General features: G+C 39.6%; 2 protein-coding genes across 38 annotated transcripts in view; both read right to left on the reverse strand.

Annotated features, from left to right (window-relative positions):
• Positions 1 to 20,021, reverse strand: part of ARHGEF9 (Cdc42 guanine nucleotide exchange factor 9) — a 179,393-nt gene that overhangs the window by 36,493 nt on the left and 122,879 nt on the right. For all 36 annotated transcript variants that reach the window (XM_074028836.1, XM_074028845.1, XM_045383994.2 and 33 more), the window contains 2 exons: positions 10,968 to 11,200; positions 6,680 to 6,809 (listed from right to left, as the gene is read on the reverse strand). In XM_074028836.1, coding sequence (XP_073884937.1) covers positions 6,680 to 6,809; positions 10,968 to 11,200 — 363 coding nt within the window. The remainder of the gene's footprint in view (positions 1 to 6,679; positions 6,810 to 10,967; positions 11,201 to 20,021) is intronic.
• The window catches only part of LOC135969178 (uncharacterized), a 122,362-nt gene that overhangs the window by 36,493 nt on the left and 65,848 nt on the right, over positions 1 to 20,021 (reverse strand). For both annotated transcript variants that reach the window (XM_074028850.1, XM_074028851.1), the window contains 2 exons: positions 10,968 to 11,200; positions 6,680 to 6,809 (listed from right to left, as the gene is read on the reverse strand). The gene's annotated coding sequence lies outside the window, so the exon portion shown is untranslated. The remainder of the gene's footprint in view (positions 1 to 6,679; positions 6,810 to 10,967; positions 11,201 to 20,021) is intronic.

A 20,021-nucleotide genomic window follows, 5' to 3' on the forward strand; every position in this document is an offset into this window, starting at 1 on the left:
GTCCATGACCCAACTCCAATCTCTGGGGTTCCACAGAGTATGCTCACTCCTTGTACTACATTATACTGTCTTTAGGCCAAAAAGGCATTGGAGAACCCACTCCTTCCTCTCTCTAGGTGTCAATTTTTCCAGACGTAGTATGAGGATGATCTTCATGGTCTTAGTGCTGATACCTTGATGCTAAGATCTCAGCTTTACGCCCAAAAGCTTCAAGGCAAGGTTAGAGATAGAGACCTTTATACCTCCCAGAGATAATCAGAGGCAAACACAGATCAGGCAGGGTAGTAGGCCAGAGAGTGGGGCATCTAGAAATGGTGTATTCGAGCATACCATTTTTTCCCCCAGTCTAAAGGATGGGAAGGAAAGGGGGAACTCAGTAGAATTATTTTCTAATAATAGAAACCCGCCCCTACCCCGAAAAAAAAAAAAAGGCTTAGAAATACTGCTTCAACTCTAGGCTCAAGACTTAGCCTCAATATTACCTAGGAACTAGGTAAACACTTCTTCTAGAGGGGCTGACATACTAGCACAGAACCTCTGGAGGCCTGATACTGGGAAAGAAAGCCACCAGGGTTGTGGTCCAACCTGCTCCCCAGCGATTTCCTGCTGGAGGGATGGGAAGCTGAGAGAGGTTCTCGCCCTGATGCAGGCTAGGAAGATGTGCTACAGTCCACTTTAAATATGTATGAAGTCCAATAAAGCCATAAAAGAGAGCCAATGCCATAAGAAGATGGTCAGAATGACTTTTAAATATACCATTTACTAAATGTGGATGATACGACCAGGAGGGCTACCCAGTATTATCTGGTCCATCCACTCCACCAGTCAGGGGCATCTCAACTCTGAATTTCTTTGTTTGTTTTTTGGAGACAGAGTCTCCCTCTGTCACCCAGGCTGGAGTGTAGTGGCATGATCTCGGCTCACTACAAACTCTGCCTCCTGAGTTCAAGTGATTCTTGTGTCTCAGCCTCCCAAGTAGCTGGCATTACAGGCGTGCGTGTGCCACCATGCCCAGCTAATTTTTGTATTTTTAGTAGAGATGATGTTTTGCTATGTTGGCCAGGCTGGTCTCAAATTCCTGACCTCAAGTGACCCACCCACCTCAGCCTCCCAAAGTGCTGGGATTACAGATATGAGCCACGGTGCCCAGCCTCAATTATATTTGAATTACTTGCAACATGTAACTCCACCAAGTAGAAAAAAAAAATTAAAATAATACTCCTCTGTGCTCACCAACCAGACTAACCTTGAGCAACACACGTAGTCTTTCTATAACTCAGTTGCTTCATCATTGAAATGGGCATAATAACAGTACCAACTTCATTTGGGTGCTGTGAGGATTATTTAAATTAAAACATATAAAGTGCCTAGAAAGTACACATCACACTATAAGCTCAACATAAGTGATACTTATTATCTTGACTATTACTGTGTGCCCCAGTTTCCATACCTATCCTGTCTCCTAGTAATACAGCAATCCAGTAAGTGATGTTTTCTTATTACCCCAAAACCAAGGTCAAAGAAATTGGAAGTAATCTGCCCAAAAGGGCAGAAGCTAGGTCAGAAGCCCTCCAAAACCTATGCTCTTATCCACCAAACCACATTAGAATGATGGCCCCCACCCAATCTCCTCCCACCATCGCCAACCCAGGGAACAACCAGCTGCCATGGAAGATTTCTAAGGTGAGAATCTCAAAAGACCTGGGCTCTGAGTCCAATGCTGCTACCAACTCACTCTCGAGTTGGAAACTAGCTTAAACTCTCACAATCTGTTTCCTCATTTGTAGAGTGGGAATATTAAAACAGTTCCTATTTGACCCACTTCACATGGCTGTTTGAGAGCATCAAATGAGTTCATGGAAAGGAGACAGTCCTCTCATTGTTTAGAGATCTCACCCTTGCTTCCTCTGCTCCACTTATATAACACATCTCTTTGTCTTGCCCCAAAAAGTACAACTCCTTCCAAAACTCCCCAACTGTGGGCCTTTGGATCTGTTCCCTTCCTCCAGGATTTTGCCCACACTGTTTCCTCTGCTGGGATATGTTTGACCCCACTAGATGTTCAAGGCCACATCTCATTGATCTCAATATCCTCATTGCCCAACATAGGGTCTGGCATATGAGGGGAAATGCTCAAAACATAAATCTCATAATTTCACATATTTGCTCAAAAACCCTCCAGTGGCCCCCATCTCACTCAAACTAACAAGTCAGTCTTATGAAGACAGGATCCGACCTCCAGTCACCTCCCTAACTTCATTTGCTCCCACTCTCTCGCTCACTTACTCTACTCTGGGCACACTGGCTTCCGCGTTGTTCCTTTAGCACACACTCCCATATTTCAGGGTCTTTGTGTTTGTTTTCACCTCTGTCTGGAATTCTATGCCCCAAGAAAGCCACATGGTTTGCTCCTTCCTCTCCTTCAGGTCTGTTCTTAACTGTTGCTTCCTCAGCTAGTACCCCCATTACTCCCTAACCTGCTATCCTACTTTATTTTTCTTCAGAGGCCCATCTACCTGATGATATGTTTGTTGCCTCTTTTCCCTATTGGAATATAAATCAATGAGAGTGGAAACTTTGTCGTGTTCACTGATGTATGTGCAGAACATAGAATAAGGTCCGACACAGAGTACTTGATATTTAAGTACTCAATAAATACTGTTTGACAACTAAACCAATAGGTGTGGAATGAACAGTGGCCACAAAAAACTACCCAAAGCTTTCTTGCCAGCTTATCTACCTTTCTTCCTTGGGGTCAGAGCCTGAGAGAAGAGGCCTCTAATTCTAATTCACCCCATTCTGCCTGATTTCACCCCATTCTAATTATAGGCCAGTTGATGTGGGGCTGTAATCTGAGCAGATCCAGGGAAAGGATAAGGGGAATACCATACTTTTTAACTAGTTTATTTTCAATGCTGCCTACTGTCAGGAAAGAAGAGGAATAACAAATCCATCCAGCCCTACATTTGATCTTCTGGTCCCAGGAGTATGCCTCATCAAGCCACTTTAGCTTTTAAGTAGATGCTTTTGCTGCCTTCATCATGTTGGGTTTTCTTGTTTCCTCCAACTCTTTGGATTCAATCATCAAATAGTAAACTGGAACAGGTCTTTGGGTATTATACAACCAGGCTGGGAGGAGAGGGATGCCACAAAGAGGAAATCACAACCACACATAATCAAGCTCCCAAACATGAGCTACAATCTTAAGTTCCTGCTACAAATCTCCAGAAAAAAAAAAAAAAAAAGATTAAAAAGAAGCTATCCAGGATATGTTACCTTTCCCTTGTTTTCAAGTGGATTAAATGAGTGTGCAAGGTGGCAAAGTGACAGCTCAACCAAACCTCAGTGTCACAGAAATTAGAAATAGGAATTTCCCAGAAACTGTAGTCCCTGGGAACAGATTATTCTCCCTGCTGTTCCCACATACTGCTCTAATGTATTGATTAGTAGAGAGATGACTGACACTTTTATTCATCCATTTGATTTTCAGGAGTCTTCGGAGGTGGGGTAAAAGGAGAGGGACTTCAGGAACTATAGTCCCTACAGAATGGTAGAGGGCAGGGATAATAACCAGAGTTGGGCAAAGAGACCAAGAATGTTCATGGAATAAGCTAAGAGAAGGGTCAGGCCTTGATATAATGCAAGGCTTCCTGCTCTGTAGCCAGACACTCTGATTTATTGAGCAGACACTAATTGCCTGCATGCTACCCTCCAAATTCCTCTTCAAGGGAGATTAAGCTCTGAAGGTTTCCCCTATGACTCCTCTTTTTCATTTGACAAATGAAGCTGAAATCATCATGTGGATGCTTTAGACAGCCACTCTGTTTGTTCAAACATCTGGGAGGCAAGGGGGTGGCAAAGACAGCAAAATATGGCGTCTTGTTCTTGATTTGCATGGTCCGTTCACAGCAGTCCTCAGCAATCTGGCAGAATATCTCTCCCTGCCTAGACAACTTCTTGGGCAGGTGGAATGCACAAATAACCTATACCAGGGAATCTGAAATTGAGCCACCAATCCTAATAATCATCAAGCCATGGAGTATCCATGTCTCACTGCTTTCTTGGGGAGACTCCCCAGCCCTCACCCACCACCTGACTGGGATTTGGATGACCTCCCCAAGGTTGTCTCACTGTCTTATTTAAATATAGACTCTTTACTACATACAAAAAGCAAGTCATTGCAGTATCACAAAGAACAGCAATTGGGCTGTGAGAGGCAGAAGGTTGAAGGAATAAGTGGTACATTACTGAAAACAATGCACAAGGAATCAGGAGACTAGATTCAAGTTCCAGCTTTGTCACTGACTTGCTGTGTGGCCTTGGTAGGAAATAAGCCTCTCTCTGCCTGTCTGTCTTCCACCATCACTGCAAGGTGTTTGAGAGTAAGTGTGTGAGAGTATGTGTGTATGTGCATATGTGCGTGTGTATACACACAAGAATCATCAGGGTTGTAGGGGGAGTCCTCAAGAGCCTTTGTGATTCTGACATTCTAGACGTCTTTAACACAGGTATGGTGAATATGACAGAAACTTTAGGCTTGGCCTCTGAAATGTTCCACAGTGGCCTCAGTCTGACAAGAAGACCATGAAGAATTTTTCTTCCTACAAATTGCTATAGGCTGAATGTTTGTATCCCCATAAAATTCACATGTTGAAACATAATCTCTACTGTGATGGCATTTGGAAGTGAGGCCTTGGGGGATGATGCTCATGAGAATGAGGCTGTCATGAATTAAATGGGAACAGCATTCATAAAAGAGACCCCAAAGAGTTCTCTCATCCCTTCTGCCATGTGAGGTTACAATGAGAAGACAACAGTCTATGAAGAGGGCTCTCACCAGGCACTGAATCTACTGGTTTCTTGATCTTAGACTTCCCAGCTTCCACAACTATGAGAAATAAATGTCTGTTGTTCATAAGCCACCCAGTCTATGGTATTTTGTTATAGCAGCCTGAATGAAGTAAGATGTCAATTTAGATAAAGAAAGGCTTCACCAAGCAGGAGCGTACAAGGGATGTGTGGGCTTACATGAGATTAGAGTACCAATCAATCAGGCTAACAAAGGAGGCAGAAACTGTTAGAACCGTGTTTTTGTAGCCCCATCCAGACAAACATGCAGGAAATTCCTTCGGAGGTGCTGAGTCTTTAAATCATACCCCAGTGTTATTGAGCTTGGTGCTACTGAAGCTCCCTGGGTAGGCCAGGGAATTTCATGCTATTTTTGGTTCCCCATGGCTCCTGCTCCAAGGACTGATGCCCCAGAGCATACAGGGGAATTAGAAGGTCTTCTAGGCATTGGGAAGTTGGGGAGATGCTCCAGGGAATAGGAAGACAACCACTGCTGGGCACCTTCTCTTATAAAAAACCCTGCCAACGAGAGAGAATAAGGCCAGCTAATCCACCTTAATTTTAGTGTTTTAGAAAAGTTGATGGGCTTGCTAGAAGTCATTTTGTCCAGCTCTCTGCCTCTAATCAGGCAAATGGCCAAAGCAAGGCCAACACAAGGAAAAAAGGACCCACAATTTTCTAGTAAGTCTGGCCCAGTGCTGGCTTCTGCTTAAGAGAACGAGGATCTCTTCATCTAGACAAATTCCTTTCTCTGAAAATCAAAGTGCTGTTCTACTTATATGGGAACATTATCCTTCAAATATAACCCTAAAGGATGTCAACTGATCAGAACTGTGGTCTTTTTCAGCAGTCTACATTAAGGTAGGACAGAGGTAGCAGAATAAAAGGAAGATGACTTTTTTCTGGGCCTTGGTTAAGTAGCTGTTTGTGAGGATGATGCTTGGTTCCCTTGGAATGGGCTAAAATACTTTAAGTATTAAGAGAGATACTACCTCTTAATCACTGAAAATGACACTTGAGTTGAGGTCAGGGGAATTGGGAGCAGACCCTACCTCTATATTGTGACCACAAGGCTTAAGATTGCTAATCCCTCCCTAGTAGCACGTCCAGCCTCTCCCATCTTGGTTATTTTAGCCAGCAGACTATCAGATTGCACAACCTGGGTCTGCAAGACATATGCGAAATGTCATTACTCCTGGTTCTTTTGGTGGGCATCTAGGAAGGAAAGGTCTTTCAGAATTCAGAGAAGTCATGGCTGTCTGCAATGAACTGGAAGGCTCTCAGGTATTATTTTAAAAACAGATGATAAAACTGTGGATTTGGCAGGGATGATGGTTGTGGCCTAGAGTGTACAGGCCTAATAGAGAGACCTAATAGATGTGTCAGGGTGAGTGATATAACTGATTAAAAAAAAAAAAAAAAAGTATGTTGGCTATCCTGCATGGTTGGGAACAGGAGAACCAACCTTGTATTCCATGTCTGAAAGTAAATTAGTATATACTACTTCTTATCTAAGTGTGAATCTGTTGGTCATAAATCCAGAAAGAGCTTTGAAAGGCTACTGAGTCAACCCAATTGTTCCCTGGCAATACCTAAAGAAATGAACCTTTCATTTCTCAATGAGGTATCATCACAAAAATTCTCCAATCTTCTTAGAAAGTTATTCAAGTATCCAACACTTCTCGCTAGCAGGAAATTTTACCTTGAGTCTAATCTAAATCCTTCCTGGTGCTCTTCAAATCTAATTTCTCTTCACCTATCCTTAGGTAAGATGGGAAGCTTTTGCCAAGCTATTCAGATTCCCCAATACCCTGGTTGGTAAGTTTCCTACCTCCCAGTCTAGGACAGAAGCCTGCCACTGAGCAATCTTGTCAATATTCTCTAAACGTCGCTTGCGTTCGTTGATCTGCTGAGTCACATTTCTCATGACAGCCAAAGCAGCTGCCACATACCTGTAGTCACTGTGAAAACAAAAGAGTGCAAGTTGAACGAACCAATGTGCCAGAGAACCAATGTGCTAGGTGCCAATCTTAACATCCACTCTCCTCTACCTCCTTAGTAACAGAGTCCTGATTTTCAAATGGGAACCCACACCACCTAAAGACTACATTTCCTATCTTTTGCTTCAGCAAAAATGACTATGCATCTAAGTTTTGTACACTGATATGTAAATAGAAGTGTTGGGTAGTATAAGAATTAAAGAAAGAGGAGAGAAACATGAAGGATGGCTTTTCAGTCAACAGGGAGAGGTTAATTTAAATAAACCTGAGAGGAGCGGCTGGCCGAGTTAGGTCAGAGCCACACTTTCTTACAGACTAAGAGTTTTTAAGGATTCAGGGTGGGAGAGTTTATCAGAGGCATAGACTGTTTCTGTGCCTCTTTGTTGCGCTTATCTGGGAGAGAGAGTTGTGTGTCTGTTCCCATACATCTTTTTGCAGCTGCAGGCATATCCCCTGAGTCTGCTTTTATCTTCTCTATCTTAGTGCACCTGAAGGAAAAAGAATGTGCTTATTAATGGCCACTGTTTTACTGGGGCCCATTGTATGAGGGTGAAGTTTGGCAGTTACCCAAGAGACTTTCCCCTGACCTCCTTCTGTGCCTGAGCTCTCTTACTGTCTGCTATTTCTGGCTGCTTGTAGTTAGAAAAGAAGTGATTTCTTGAAATGCATGAGCCTAGAAAGGGAGCTGGAACTTAAAGTGGTGGTGCTTGTCCAAGATGATGGTGCTCCTGCTCTACCAGGTAGGCCTTCTGAGAAATCACCTTTAAGGAAGTGAGCAAACCCTTCTTTAGCCTTTACTCAATCCTGATGCTTGGAATGTTTATGTGATGGCCGAACCTCCGGTAGCCATCTTGGACCATAAGGACAAGGTCAATACCCTAGGCATAGGATAGCAGACAGCTGTAGGGTGCTCATGTTTCTGATAGCTGTTGGGTGCTCATGACCATGGGGCCGCCATACCAGTCATAAACTTCAGAATACATACTTCTTTCACATGAGAGACAAATGGGCCGCTATTTTTTTGCATCACTTTTTTTGTGTCCTATCTGATACAGCCAGCCAAGGACCAAAAAGGGAGCCTCACACATGACGCAGTATAGACCACCTTACCATCTCTTCCATCATCTATTTCTATGGAGCTTCTGCCCAAAATCACTGTGAAATATCATCCTCACGTTTGCTTTTGCACAATATAGAAACAGAATGTAGTACAGTGGGTAAGAACACAAAGTCTGAAGCCAGACTTTGTGGGATCAAATGTCAGTTTTTCTCACTGACTAGCAGTGTGGCCTTTGGCAAGTCTCACTCCCTCTCTCATTGACTCAATTTCCTCATCTGTAAAATGGGGAAAAGTATAGTTTACTGAAGGTTTCATAAATTAAATACAATCATCCATGTAAACTATTTTACTCTTGGCATATAACAAATGTTAATAGTATTACTATTACAAATCAAACATTTCTGTAGTAGAGACATCACATGGGATGCCTCTTAAAACCCCCAGTCTCAGAAGTATAATCCTTGGCCTCACATCCTGGGACCCTGGATAGCAGACATGTTGAGAGTTACATATCCTGTCCAGGTTTTTTTCTGCTGTTCTTTTCTGATTTCCAACTGAATGGCTCTTGAGAAAGGCAGGTTGATAGGGAGATCTCAGCCATTCAGTGGGGGCTAAAATAAACTGAGAAGACAAGAGGATGCATTACAGTTCAGTGTTAACACCTTTCCTTAGAGAAACTGAAAATGCCTTGTGGTCACTAGTCTGCTCAATCTCTCAGTACCATTTTTTTTTTAAAGGAAATAGAAAAAAAAAAGATGTGCAACAACTGCACATCTTTGCACAACTGCACAACTGCACACCCACAACATTGAATAGTGGGTTGATGGACCAAAGAAAGGCAGAGGAAAAGGACTTTTAATTGCCAGGAAGATCCTATGTGGTACCTCCTCTTAACTTGCATCCTTCACTCCAATCTGTGCTCTGCACACCTGTCAGAGCCATAGCTCTCAAACAATGTTACAGTATCACCTCCAGTGAAAGGCTTTTCACTATACTTCCTAACCAGTCTATTCTGTCTCAAGACAAATATGTTAGAGAAGTCTTTATTCTGAGCCTCAATGAATGTTAGCTATTATCAGTTTTTCTTCTGGATCCCACTGCTGACCCATATTGAGCTTATGGCCAACTAATACTTCCTAAGTCTCTTCAAAACAAACTCTCTCAGCCTGTCCTTGAGCTATTTATTTCTTATCTTAGACACAATGGTAACACTCCACATTTTTTTCTGTTACATTTCATTCTTTTACAGTTAGTTGCTCCAACATATGAGGATCTTTTGGGCTATGTGACATTACCAAAGTTTCTCCTTGGCAAGATGTCTGAGCCTGACACTTAGAAGGAGGTAGAGTGGTGACAGAAGGGAAGACTGCAGCACAGAAGCTGCTAACATAATTAAGTGCTCCTATTCTTTGGACCCATTTTCTGCCCCTGTACCTTTCCTTTCTCTGATTTGAGGAGATCAGTGCTCTAAGCCACTTTCTGGGAAGTAAAGCACAGAGCTGTACTGTCCAATATGGTAGCTACTAGCCATATTTAATTAAAATTAAGTAAAATTTAAAATTTAGTTCTCAGTTGCAGTAGCTATGTTTCTTAGTACTCAATAGTCACATGTGATCGGTAACTACTATACTGAATAACACAAATATAGACTATTTGCATTGTTGCAGAAAGTTCTACTGGGCAGTCCTGGCATGAGAACGTTCATTTCCTCTACGCCAAGACTACCCGGCCATGGATTCCTCACTGTCAGTGTCCCATACTGCCTATTTTTGCCATTTTTAGCTGGCTGCCTTTCTCAAAATGGCTAGAGGGGGAATGTGCCCATCTCTAACCTGTCCTACTAGTTTTAGCAGTCGGCGGGAGAAGAAAGGAATGGCTGTGGTTCAGCCAAACCCTGGTCAAAGCCCTCAGATGAGGTCTGGGCCCAGCCTCTTACTGGGGAGAGTAACAGAACAAAGATTTTCTACTTCCAGACATGTCAGCTAGCCTCCCTCTTACATGCAGTCTTCATTCTCATCAACTTAAGGAAGGTAGGGTAGGGAATATATGTCAATCATCTGTAAGCAAAGTCAGTATTCTTCTCTATTTATCATTTGTCATCTAATCTTCTCCCTCAGAGGCCTTCAGTCCAACCTATCTGAACACCTATCTTACTAAGCTTCCAAGTTGGCATCAGCCTTTAATTGCCTTCAAATCCAAGCTACTCTTGACATGCATGGCAGGAGCCATCATCTTAATATAGATTCCTGAGACCTGCCAAAAGGGGTTGTCCATGTCGTGGGAGTTGTGCTGGGCCGAACAGGTCACTCTGAGAAAGGGCAGGAATTGATGTAGCCTGACACTGCCTGAGCGACTCTACTGTCACTCTGGAGCGCAAGACGGGGGAGGAGAGGGAATCAGGAACCTAGATGTCAAGAGGACTTTGAAGCAGGAGTTCCAGTCACAAGGTGAAAGTGCACAGAAATGGCAAATCCAAATTGAATGTCCTATCTTTTTGGTGCACACCAAATCCCCCAAAAGCTCTGATGTTGTTTTGACCTAAGAAACTAACATAGCTTTGAGTTATGCTTAAAAACTTTTTTCTGGAACTTTTAAGATGAATTATGCCACATATAATTTACCCAGTGAATATTATCAGTCCACAAGTATGATTTAGCTCCATTGCTTGGTCTCTTTGGGGCTAACTTTCAGACCCAGATTCATTAGGCCTTGGGTGTGGGCCAGTTGGTTTGGTTTACATATTTGGGTTCATTTTTGAGTTGATGTTGCTTCTCTAACAAATCATATCTTATATGCTTTAGTGGTGCTGGAGCCCTAGGCAGATTTCAGATTTTAACCCAAATATAGTGGCCCTGGACCCTCCTTTTGTGTGAGTAACAAAGCCAGTGATAGCTCTGCCTTCTGTACCCTGTTGGCTATGAGGCAATCAAGAATGTATCATCCTATTTTGTAGATAAGTTAATAGAAACTCAGAAAGGGCAAAAGGATATGTATTCTCAATGAGAACCAACAGATAGAGGAAGTTCCCTCATTCACTCCTGACTCCCTCAATCCCTTACCTGTGGTCTTGGGCAGTATACTTTAGGAGCTCAGCCAACTGTAAGGGATACTTGCAGATCTTCTGCACTGGAGTCAAAAGGAAACCATCGATAGCAATGTCAATCATCTGCTGCAAGAGGCGACAGGCCTCAAAGAAGTGCTGGTAGCGGCTGTCTTTCATCAGTTTGGAGAGCTCCATGCAAGCATCCAGGTGGTTGTTACAATACTCAGAGTATATCCAGAATCCATCTTGCTGTGGGAAAAGAAAAAACAGAAAAGAAAAGGCTACAGAGGACCCCAAAAGAAGTCTTAAAGTAATGGAAAGAGAGATCATATTCTTAGGCAGAAATATTAAAATGATAATGAAGTCAATTATTCTTAAATTGATTCATAATTTAATAATACAATAGCAAAACAAATTATTTAGTAACAAGACAAACTGACTGTAAAATTCTTATAAAAAAATGAGTAAATGGCAACAGTAGGGACATTCTGTAAAAGAAGGGTAACGAGGGAACACCGGTCCTAACAAGAGTAAAACACAGCATGGCAATAAAACTCTGGGACTGGATCACAAAAAGTAAGAGATCAGTGACTCTACTTCTGGCAATGACAGACTAAGTTGTTGCAGACAAACCCTGCCACTGAGAATAGCTGGAAAAGCTAAAAATAAATAAATATCTGTATGAAGGAATCACATAATTCAGACCCTGATATTATCTCCATAAAATGTCCCTAAAGAAACACAATGTGATGAAGTGTTTAGAGGTAAGGAATCTAAGATGTATGCAAGTTAAACACTAATGGCTGAGAAAAAAATGTATGAGTGTGTGTATATGTATATATGGACATATAAATATGTATATAAAGAAAGGGGAAGAGGAGAGAGTCAGGAGAGAGAGGGAAAACACACTCAAATAGTAAGACAAAATGGTGGAATGTTAACAACAGGGGAATCTGGGTATGTTTTGTATGGTTATTATTTTTCAACCTTTCCATAAGTTTGAAATTAATTCCAAGTAAAGTTTTAAAAAAACTCTATAATTTTTATTATACATTGACAAGTACTTAATAAAAGATAACCCGATGTATTAGAATAGAAAATGTTTATAAAACCCAAGAGAAACAACAGGCAATAGAAACTAATCAACAAAAAAATCAAGATGGAGTTATTATATTAGGGTTGAAAAACAAGCAAAATAGCACATAAAAAGAATAATATACCATGATCAGGAGAGACTTATCCCAATCCAATTCACCACATTAACAGATTAAAGGAGAAAAATTACATGATTGTTTCAATAATGCAGAATAAGCATTTGAGAAAATAAATTTATGACAAAGACATCAGCAAACTAGAAATAGAAAGAAACTACCACAATGTAATAAAGGGCACCTATGAAAAATGTTAAGCTAATTACTTGGTAAAATATTGAATGCTTGCCCCTAAGATCAGAATAAGACAAAAATGCCTGGTCTTACCATTTCTAGTTAACACTGTACTGTATGTCCTGACCAGTGAAATAAGAAATAAAAAAAGGAAATAGAATATAGACTGAAAAAAGAAGAAATAAAATGGTCTTTTTTTCAGAGATGACATAATTGTATATGCATAAAGTCCTAAGAAAGCTACAAAAAAGTACTGGAACCAATTAGTGAATTTGGTAATGTGTCGGGACACAAAGTCAGTGTACAAGAATCAACCGTATTCCTGTGTAATAGCAATAGACTATAGGAAACTGACGTTTTAAAATACCTTTACACCAGCAGCTGAAAAAATGTTAAATACTTAGAAATCAACTTTTAGGAGAGGATGTCAGTAAGATGACAGAATAGGAAATATCAGCCTTCCTTTCTTCAGCAAACAACAATTTGGTAGCTATCCATGAACAAAAAATAATTCTGGAAGAGCTTAGGGGTCCACTTAAGAAGCCACAGCAATATAGTGAAAGAAAAAGTCAGAAAACAAATACACAAAAGTAGTAGGAAAAATAGTTTCATTTTGCCTGCATCACCCCATCCCCATAGCTGGCACTGCTCATTATGGAATGGAAACTCCTTGGATCTTGCGTCCTACATACAGGGAGAAGGAGACAGGAGTATACAACAAGGTTCCCCAGCTTTATGGGACACTGCCCAAATTAACAGCTTCAGTTTCATCCCACCCAGATCTCTGAGAAGACAGATATAGCCTAGATATCTGGAGACAGCAGAGAGCAAAGAATAGGGATTAGTTATATCAGTATCAGCAAAGTAGCAGGAGTCGCAGTGATCTGCCGTGGCCTGCTCGACACAGAGCCCCAGTAGGCCTCTCTGTCAAGGACCTCAACAGCCCTCATAGCCACTGTGTACCTCCTGTAGATTTTACCTCTCAAGATCCTTCAGTGTTCAGTCACAGACCCCAGAGGCTTTTTCAGCTTTTACTGCTAAGAAAACCAACTGCTAGTATAGTAACAGCAGACCCCCTGCAGCTTATACTGCTAAGGGTTCATGGGTTGTTTTTTTTTCCTTCTCAGTTTTAGGAGAAAACAAACAAACAGCAACAACAACAAAAAAACCCCTGCCTGAGCCATGTCCCTTCTTCTTACTTCCTGGAGCCACCCAGAGCTGCCCAACTGCTGCTGTGGTTACTATAGCCCAGTGGGAAGGGGTGATGCAGGCCAACAGCTTTCACATTCTCCAGATCCCTGATCCACCAGAGCTTTCCCTCTCCCATGTCCAGAGCTGCCTGAGCTACTCCTACCACAGGTGCCTTGGCCAAAGGACCCAGCACAGGAGCCTTTGCATTCTCTAGGTACTTAAGCCATTACTAGGCCAGAGCATCCAAGGAGACAGTAGTAAGTACTGCCTCCTTGGATGCTCTGGCCCAGTGACCCAGCACAGCTACCATGCACGTACCTGCAAACAGCCCTTGGATGCTCTGGCCCAGTGACCCAGCACAGCTACCATGCACGTACCTGCAAACAGTCCTAGGGTCCCAAACTAGGGGTTCCAGTCTTACTACCACGTGTTACCAAAGCTGACCTACACAGATAGGCTATCACACAAATTCTTCTAAAGCACACATGGAATACTGTCCAGAATAGATCACATGTTATACCACAAAATAAGTCTTACCGAATTTAAGAAGATAGACATCATATCAAGTATCTTTTCTGGCCGTGATGATATAAAACTACAAGTCAGTAACAGGAAGAAAACTAGAACATTCTTAATCAGTAGAAAATAAACAACATATCCCTGAATAACAAATGGGTCAAAGAAAAAATCAAAAGGGAAATTTAAAAATATCTTGAGACAAATGAAATTGAAAGCACAACATACTAAAGCCTTTGGGATGCAGCAAAAAAAGTTCTAAGAGGGACGTTGATAGCATTAAAAAAATCTGATATAAACTATCTGATATTACACCTCAAGAAGAAGAACAAAGTAGACTCAAAGATAGCAGAAGGAAAAAAAATAAAAGATCAAAGCAGATATAAATCAGAGAACAGAAGAACTTAGGGAAAAATATCAACAAAACTAACTTGGCTTTTAGAGAAAATGAGCATATAGGTAAATAAAATTAGAAATGAACATGAAGATATTACAAAAGATGTCTCAGAGATGAAAAAGATTACAAGGGACTATTATGAACAATTATATGACAACAACTTGGAAACACCAGAGGAAATGAATATATTCCTAGAAATATAAAACCTACTAAGATTGAATCAAGAAGAAATAGAGAGCCTGAACATTAACAAATAAAGAGATTGAAGTAGAAATTTAAAATCTCCCAACAACAAAAAATCCCAGGACCAGATGGCTTCACAACTGAATTCTACCAAATACTCAGATAAGAATAGTAGCAATCCCTCTTGAACTCTTCAAATACATACATATATACATACATACATACATACATACATATGTATATACATAAAAGAACTAAATGTTCTCAAATGATTCTAAAGTCAGACAAAAACACAAAAAAAGGGCCGGGTGCGGTGGCTCATGCCTATAATCTCAGCACTTTGGGAAGCTGAGGCAGGCGGATCACGAGGTCAGGAGATCAAGACCATCCTGGCTAACATGGTGAAACCCCGTCTCTACTAAAAATACAAAAAAATTAGCCAGGCGTGGTGGTGGGCGCCTGCAGTCCCAGGTACTCGGGAGGCTGAGGCAGGAGAATGGTGTGAACCCAGGAGGCAGAGCTTGCAGTGAGCCGAGATTGCGTCACTGCACTCCAGCCTGGGCAACAGAGCACAACTCTGTCAAAAAAAAAAAAAAAAAAAGAAAGAAAGAAAAAAACTACAAGCCAGTATCACTAATGATCATAGGTACAAAGATTCTCAATAAAATAGTAGCTAGCCAAATTCAGTAACATATCAAAAAAATCATACATCATGACCAAGTGGGATTTATCCCTGGGATGCAAGTATGGCTTAACAAATCCAAATAAATTATTGTGATACATTACACATCAGCAAAAGGAATAATTTAAAAACCACATGGTTATTTCAATAGATGCGGAAAAAGCTTTCACAAAGTTCAACATCCTTTCAGGATAAAATATCTTCACAAATTATGTATTAATATAAAAAATTTCCTCAACATAAGAAAGGCCATTTATGAGAGGCCCACAGGTAACATCATAATCAATAGTGAAAAATGGAAAGCTTTTCCTTTAAGATCTGGTATAAGGCAAGGATGCCCACCCTTGCTAATTTTATTCAAAACAGTACTAGAAATACTCACCATGGCAATCAGATAAGAAAAATAAATAAAAGGCATCCAAATTGGATCAGAAGTAAATTAGCCCTATTTGGAGATAAGATGATTACATATGTAGAAAGCCCAAAAGACTCCCCCCAAAAATAAAAAAATAAAAACTCTTAGAACTAATAAATGAATTCAGTAAAGATACAGGATACCAAAAAAATCAGTGTACAAAAATCAGTTGCACTCTTTACACCTATACTGATGTATCAAAAAAAGAAATTTTAAAAAATCATATTTATGATACCATCAAAAAGAATGAAATACTTAAGGAATAAATTTATTCAAGCAGGTGAAAGATCTGTGCACAGAAAACCAAAACACCGTGATGAAACAAACTGAAGAAGACACAAAGAAATGGAAAGATTTCCCACGTACAAGAATTGGAAGAACCAATATTGTTAAAATGTCCCTACTACTCAAAGCAACATATCAACACAATCCCTATCTAAATTCCAATGGCATTTTTCATGGAGATAGACAAAAACATATATAAAATGTCTATGGAACCAAAATAGACCCTTAATAGCCAAAGCAACTCTGAGAAATAAAAATAAAGTTGGAGGCATCACACTCTTTGATTTCAAACAATATTATAAAGCTACGGAAATCAAAACAGTATGCTACTAGCATAAAAACAGACAGATATACCAATGTAACAGAATAGAGAGTCCAGAAATAAACCCAAGCAAATATAGTGAACTGATTTTTGACAAGGGCACCAACAGGACACAATGGGGAAAGTATAGTCTCTTCAATAAATGTGGTTGGAAAAACTGGATATCTATATGCAAAAGAATAAAATTGGGCCCATATTTTACACCATACACAAAATTTAACTCAAAATGCATAAGAGACTGAAACACAAGAGCTGAAATCATAAAACTACTAAGAGCACTACTGCTGTGCTTTTTCTTATGACACCAAAAGCACAGGCAACAAAAGCAAAAAGAAACAAGTGGGACTGCATCTAATTAAAAAGCTTCTATGTAGAAAAAAAAAATCAACGGCATGCAAAGGTAGCCTATGGACTGAGTGAAAATATTTGCAAACTGTATGTCAGATAAATGGTTAATATTCAAAATATATAAGGAACTCGCATCATTTCATAGCAAAAAAACAAATAAACAAATAAACTAAGAAATGAGCAAAGAATTTGAACAGACATTCCTCCAGAAAAGACATAAAAATAGTCAACAGGTATATGATGATGCTCAACATCATTAATCATCAGGAAAACGCACATCTAAACCACAATGAGAAATAACCTAGCATCTATTAGGATGGATATTATCAAAAAGATAAGACATAACAAGTGTTGACAAGGGTTTAGAGAAAAGGAGACCCTTGTACACTATTAGTAGGAATATATATTGGTACAGCAGCCACTGTGGAAAATAATACCTTTAAGATGTTCCCAAAGAAATTAAAAATAGAATTATCATATTATCCAGTAATCCCTCTTTTGAGTATATGCCGAAAGGAAATGCACTCGCCACCTTGTAAAGATATCTGCACTCCCTTGTTCACTGCAGTATTAATAACAATAGCCAAGATGGGGAAGCAAACAAAGTGTCCATTAATGGATAAATGGGTAAAGAAACTGTGGGGTGTATATGTATATGCAATATGTTGCCTCTATTTTAATAAATTACCTCTATTTTTAATTTATATATATATATATATATATATCATATACATACAGAGACGCAGAATAGAATATTATTCAGACTTTAACAGGAAGGAGGGAAGGAGATCATGTCATTTATCACAACATGGAGGAACCTAGAAGACATTATGCTACATGAAATAATCCAGTCACAGAAAGAAAACTACTACATGATTTCACTTATATGTGGAATCAAAAAGAAAAAAATGAATACACAGAAACAGATTAGGATGGTGGTGACCAGAGGTGAGGGGGTGGGAGAAAATGGGAAGATATAAGTCAAAGGGCACAAAGTTGTAGTTATGTAGGAAAAGTCTAGAGATCTAATGCACAGCATGGGGACTAGAGTCAACAATATTGTATTATACACTGGAAATTTGCTAAGAGAGTAGATTTTAGATACTATTACCACAGAAAAGTAACTATGTGAGATGATATGTTAATCTGTTTGACTGTAGTCATCACTTCATCATTTATATCGAAATATCATATTGTACATCTTAAATTTATACCTTAAATATTTTTTAAAACAATCAAATTTTAAAAGGTCAAAATCATAGAATGAAAACTAGAAAACAATCCTGAGCGAAATCACAAAAAAATAGAAATAAACAGTTAAATGTTCATGGATCTGAAGACTCATCATATCAATGTTCCCAAAACTGATCCACAGATTTAATGCAGTAACAATCAAAACACTGGTATGGTTTTTGTTTGTTTTTGGTAAAATTTGGCAAGATTATCCATAAATTTATATAGAAATACAAATAACCTAAAATAGCTAAAATTGTTTTGAAAAATAACTATGTTGGAGGAGTTATGCTACCTGACTTAAAGACTTGCTATGAACCTATATTAATCAAGAAAGCGGGGTACTATTACAAGAATAGTCATATAGATCACTAGAACAGAAGAGTGCACCTAAAAATAGATCTCCACATATATGCTTAATTGATTTTTGACAAAGGTGCCCAGGCAATTCATTAGGGGAATTAGTATTTTTTAACAAATATCCATACAGAAACCAATTAACCTTGATCTGCACTTTGTGCCATATATAAAAATTACCACAAAAGGGATCATAGGCCTAAATGTAAAAAACAAAACTACATAACTTCTATTTTTAAAAAAGTAGAAAATCGTTATGCTTTTGAGATAGGCAAAGAAAGTAAGAAACAAAAAGCATGACCCATAAACTAAAATAAAGCGATAAACTGAATTTCAATAAAATTAAAAGTTTATGCTTTTCAAAAGATACTCTTAAAACTAAAAATAGAATTACCATTCAATCCAGCCATCCCATTACTAGGTATCGACTTACATAAAATAAATCATTATATCGAAGGAATACTTGCACTTGCATGTTTACCACAGCACCATTCATAATAGCAAAGATAAGGAATCAATCTAAGTGTCCATCAACAAATGAATGGATAAAGAAAATATAGAACTTCTACACAATGGAATGGTACTCAGCCATAAAAAGAATGAAATTATGTCATTTGCATCAACATAGATGAAACTAGAGGTCATTGTCTTAAGTGAAATAAGCCAGGCACAAAAAGACAAATATCACATGTTCTCATTTATTTGGGGGTGCCAAAAAATTTGAACACATAGAAGTAGAGGGTGGAAAAACAACAAAGGCAGGGAAGTGTGAGTGGGTGAGAAGGGAGAACATGAATATAAGTGGGTTAAAGGGTACAAACATAAAATAGAAGGAATGCATTCAATGTTCAATAGCAGAGTAGGATGACTATACTTAAAAAAAAATGCATTGTACCCAAAAACCTGACTTGATCACTATGCATTATACATATGTTAAAAATTTCTCACAGACTCTATAAATACGGACAATTTTAAAAAGACACAGTTAAGGAAATGAAAGGCTAAGCCACAGACTGGGATATAATGTCTGCAAATAACTTATCTGACAAAGGACTTGTTAACAAAATATATAATTCTCATAACAGAATGTCACCAAAATAGCACAGTATAAGTTATGTAGCTTTACTCTCCTCCACAGAAAACCAAAAAGAACTAGCCACTGCCAAGATTATCAAAAGAAATATTCCAGAACTCAATGACTGAAGCTGTGACAATCCCAGAGGCCACAGAGAACAGAAAAACTGCAAGCAAAATGTAAAATAGCTCCTTCTCCAAGCTGCCAGGCACTGTGTAGAAAGGTACCCTCAAAATCAAGGTTCCTATACTGGAAAAAGTAAAAGTGGACAGCTAGCTTCCCCACCATCTTAGATCCCTTTTCAGAAAAATTCTTCCTGCCTCAACCTGTAAGAAGCCTCTTGAATACCTGCAGAGTAAAAAATCCCAAAGGCAGCTAGAGTTAGAGGGTGGGGATGGGGTTAGCAACACCCAGTGCATGAAACTCCACAGCTTCCCTTCACCTGAACTCAAAAAAGACACCAAATCAGAAAGGGTGTTTAACAGCATCACGTTGCAGGAGGCACACTTCATCAGTCCTCTGGGAACAAACCTCCATCCAGCTTCCCACAGAGCTGGGATATCTTTGGGATTCCTTCCCATCCAGGATGGGTAGCACTTTGAACTTGAGAAAGACTATGTCAAATCTGGGTTCCGGGTGCCATCTAGTGTTGAAAAGGAGGCAGTGATCTCAGGCTAAGGG

This window comes from Macaca fascicularis, chromosome X (genome assembly GCF_037993035.2).
Source record: "Macaca fascicularis isolate 582-1 chromosome X, T2T-MFA8v1.1".
Lineage (NCBI taxonomy): Eukaryota > Metazoa > Chordata > Mammalia > Primates > Cercopithecidae > Macaca > Macaca fascicularis.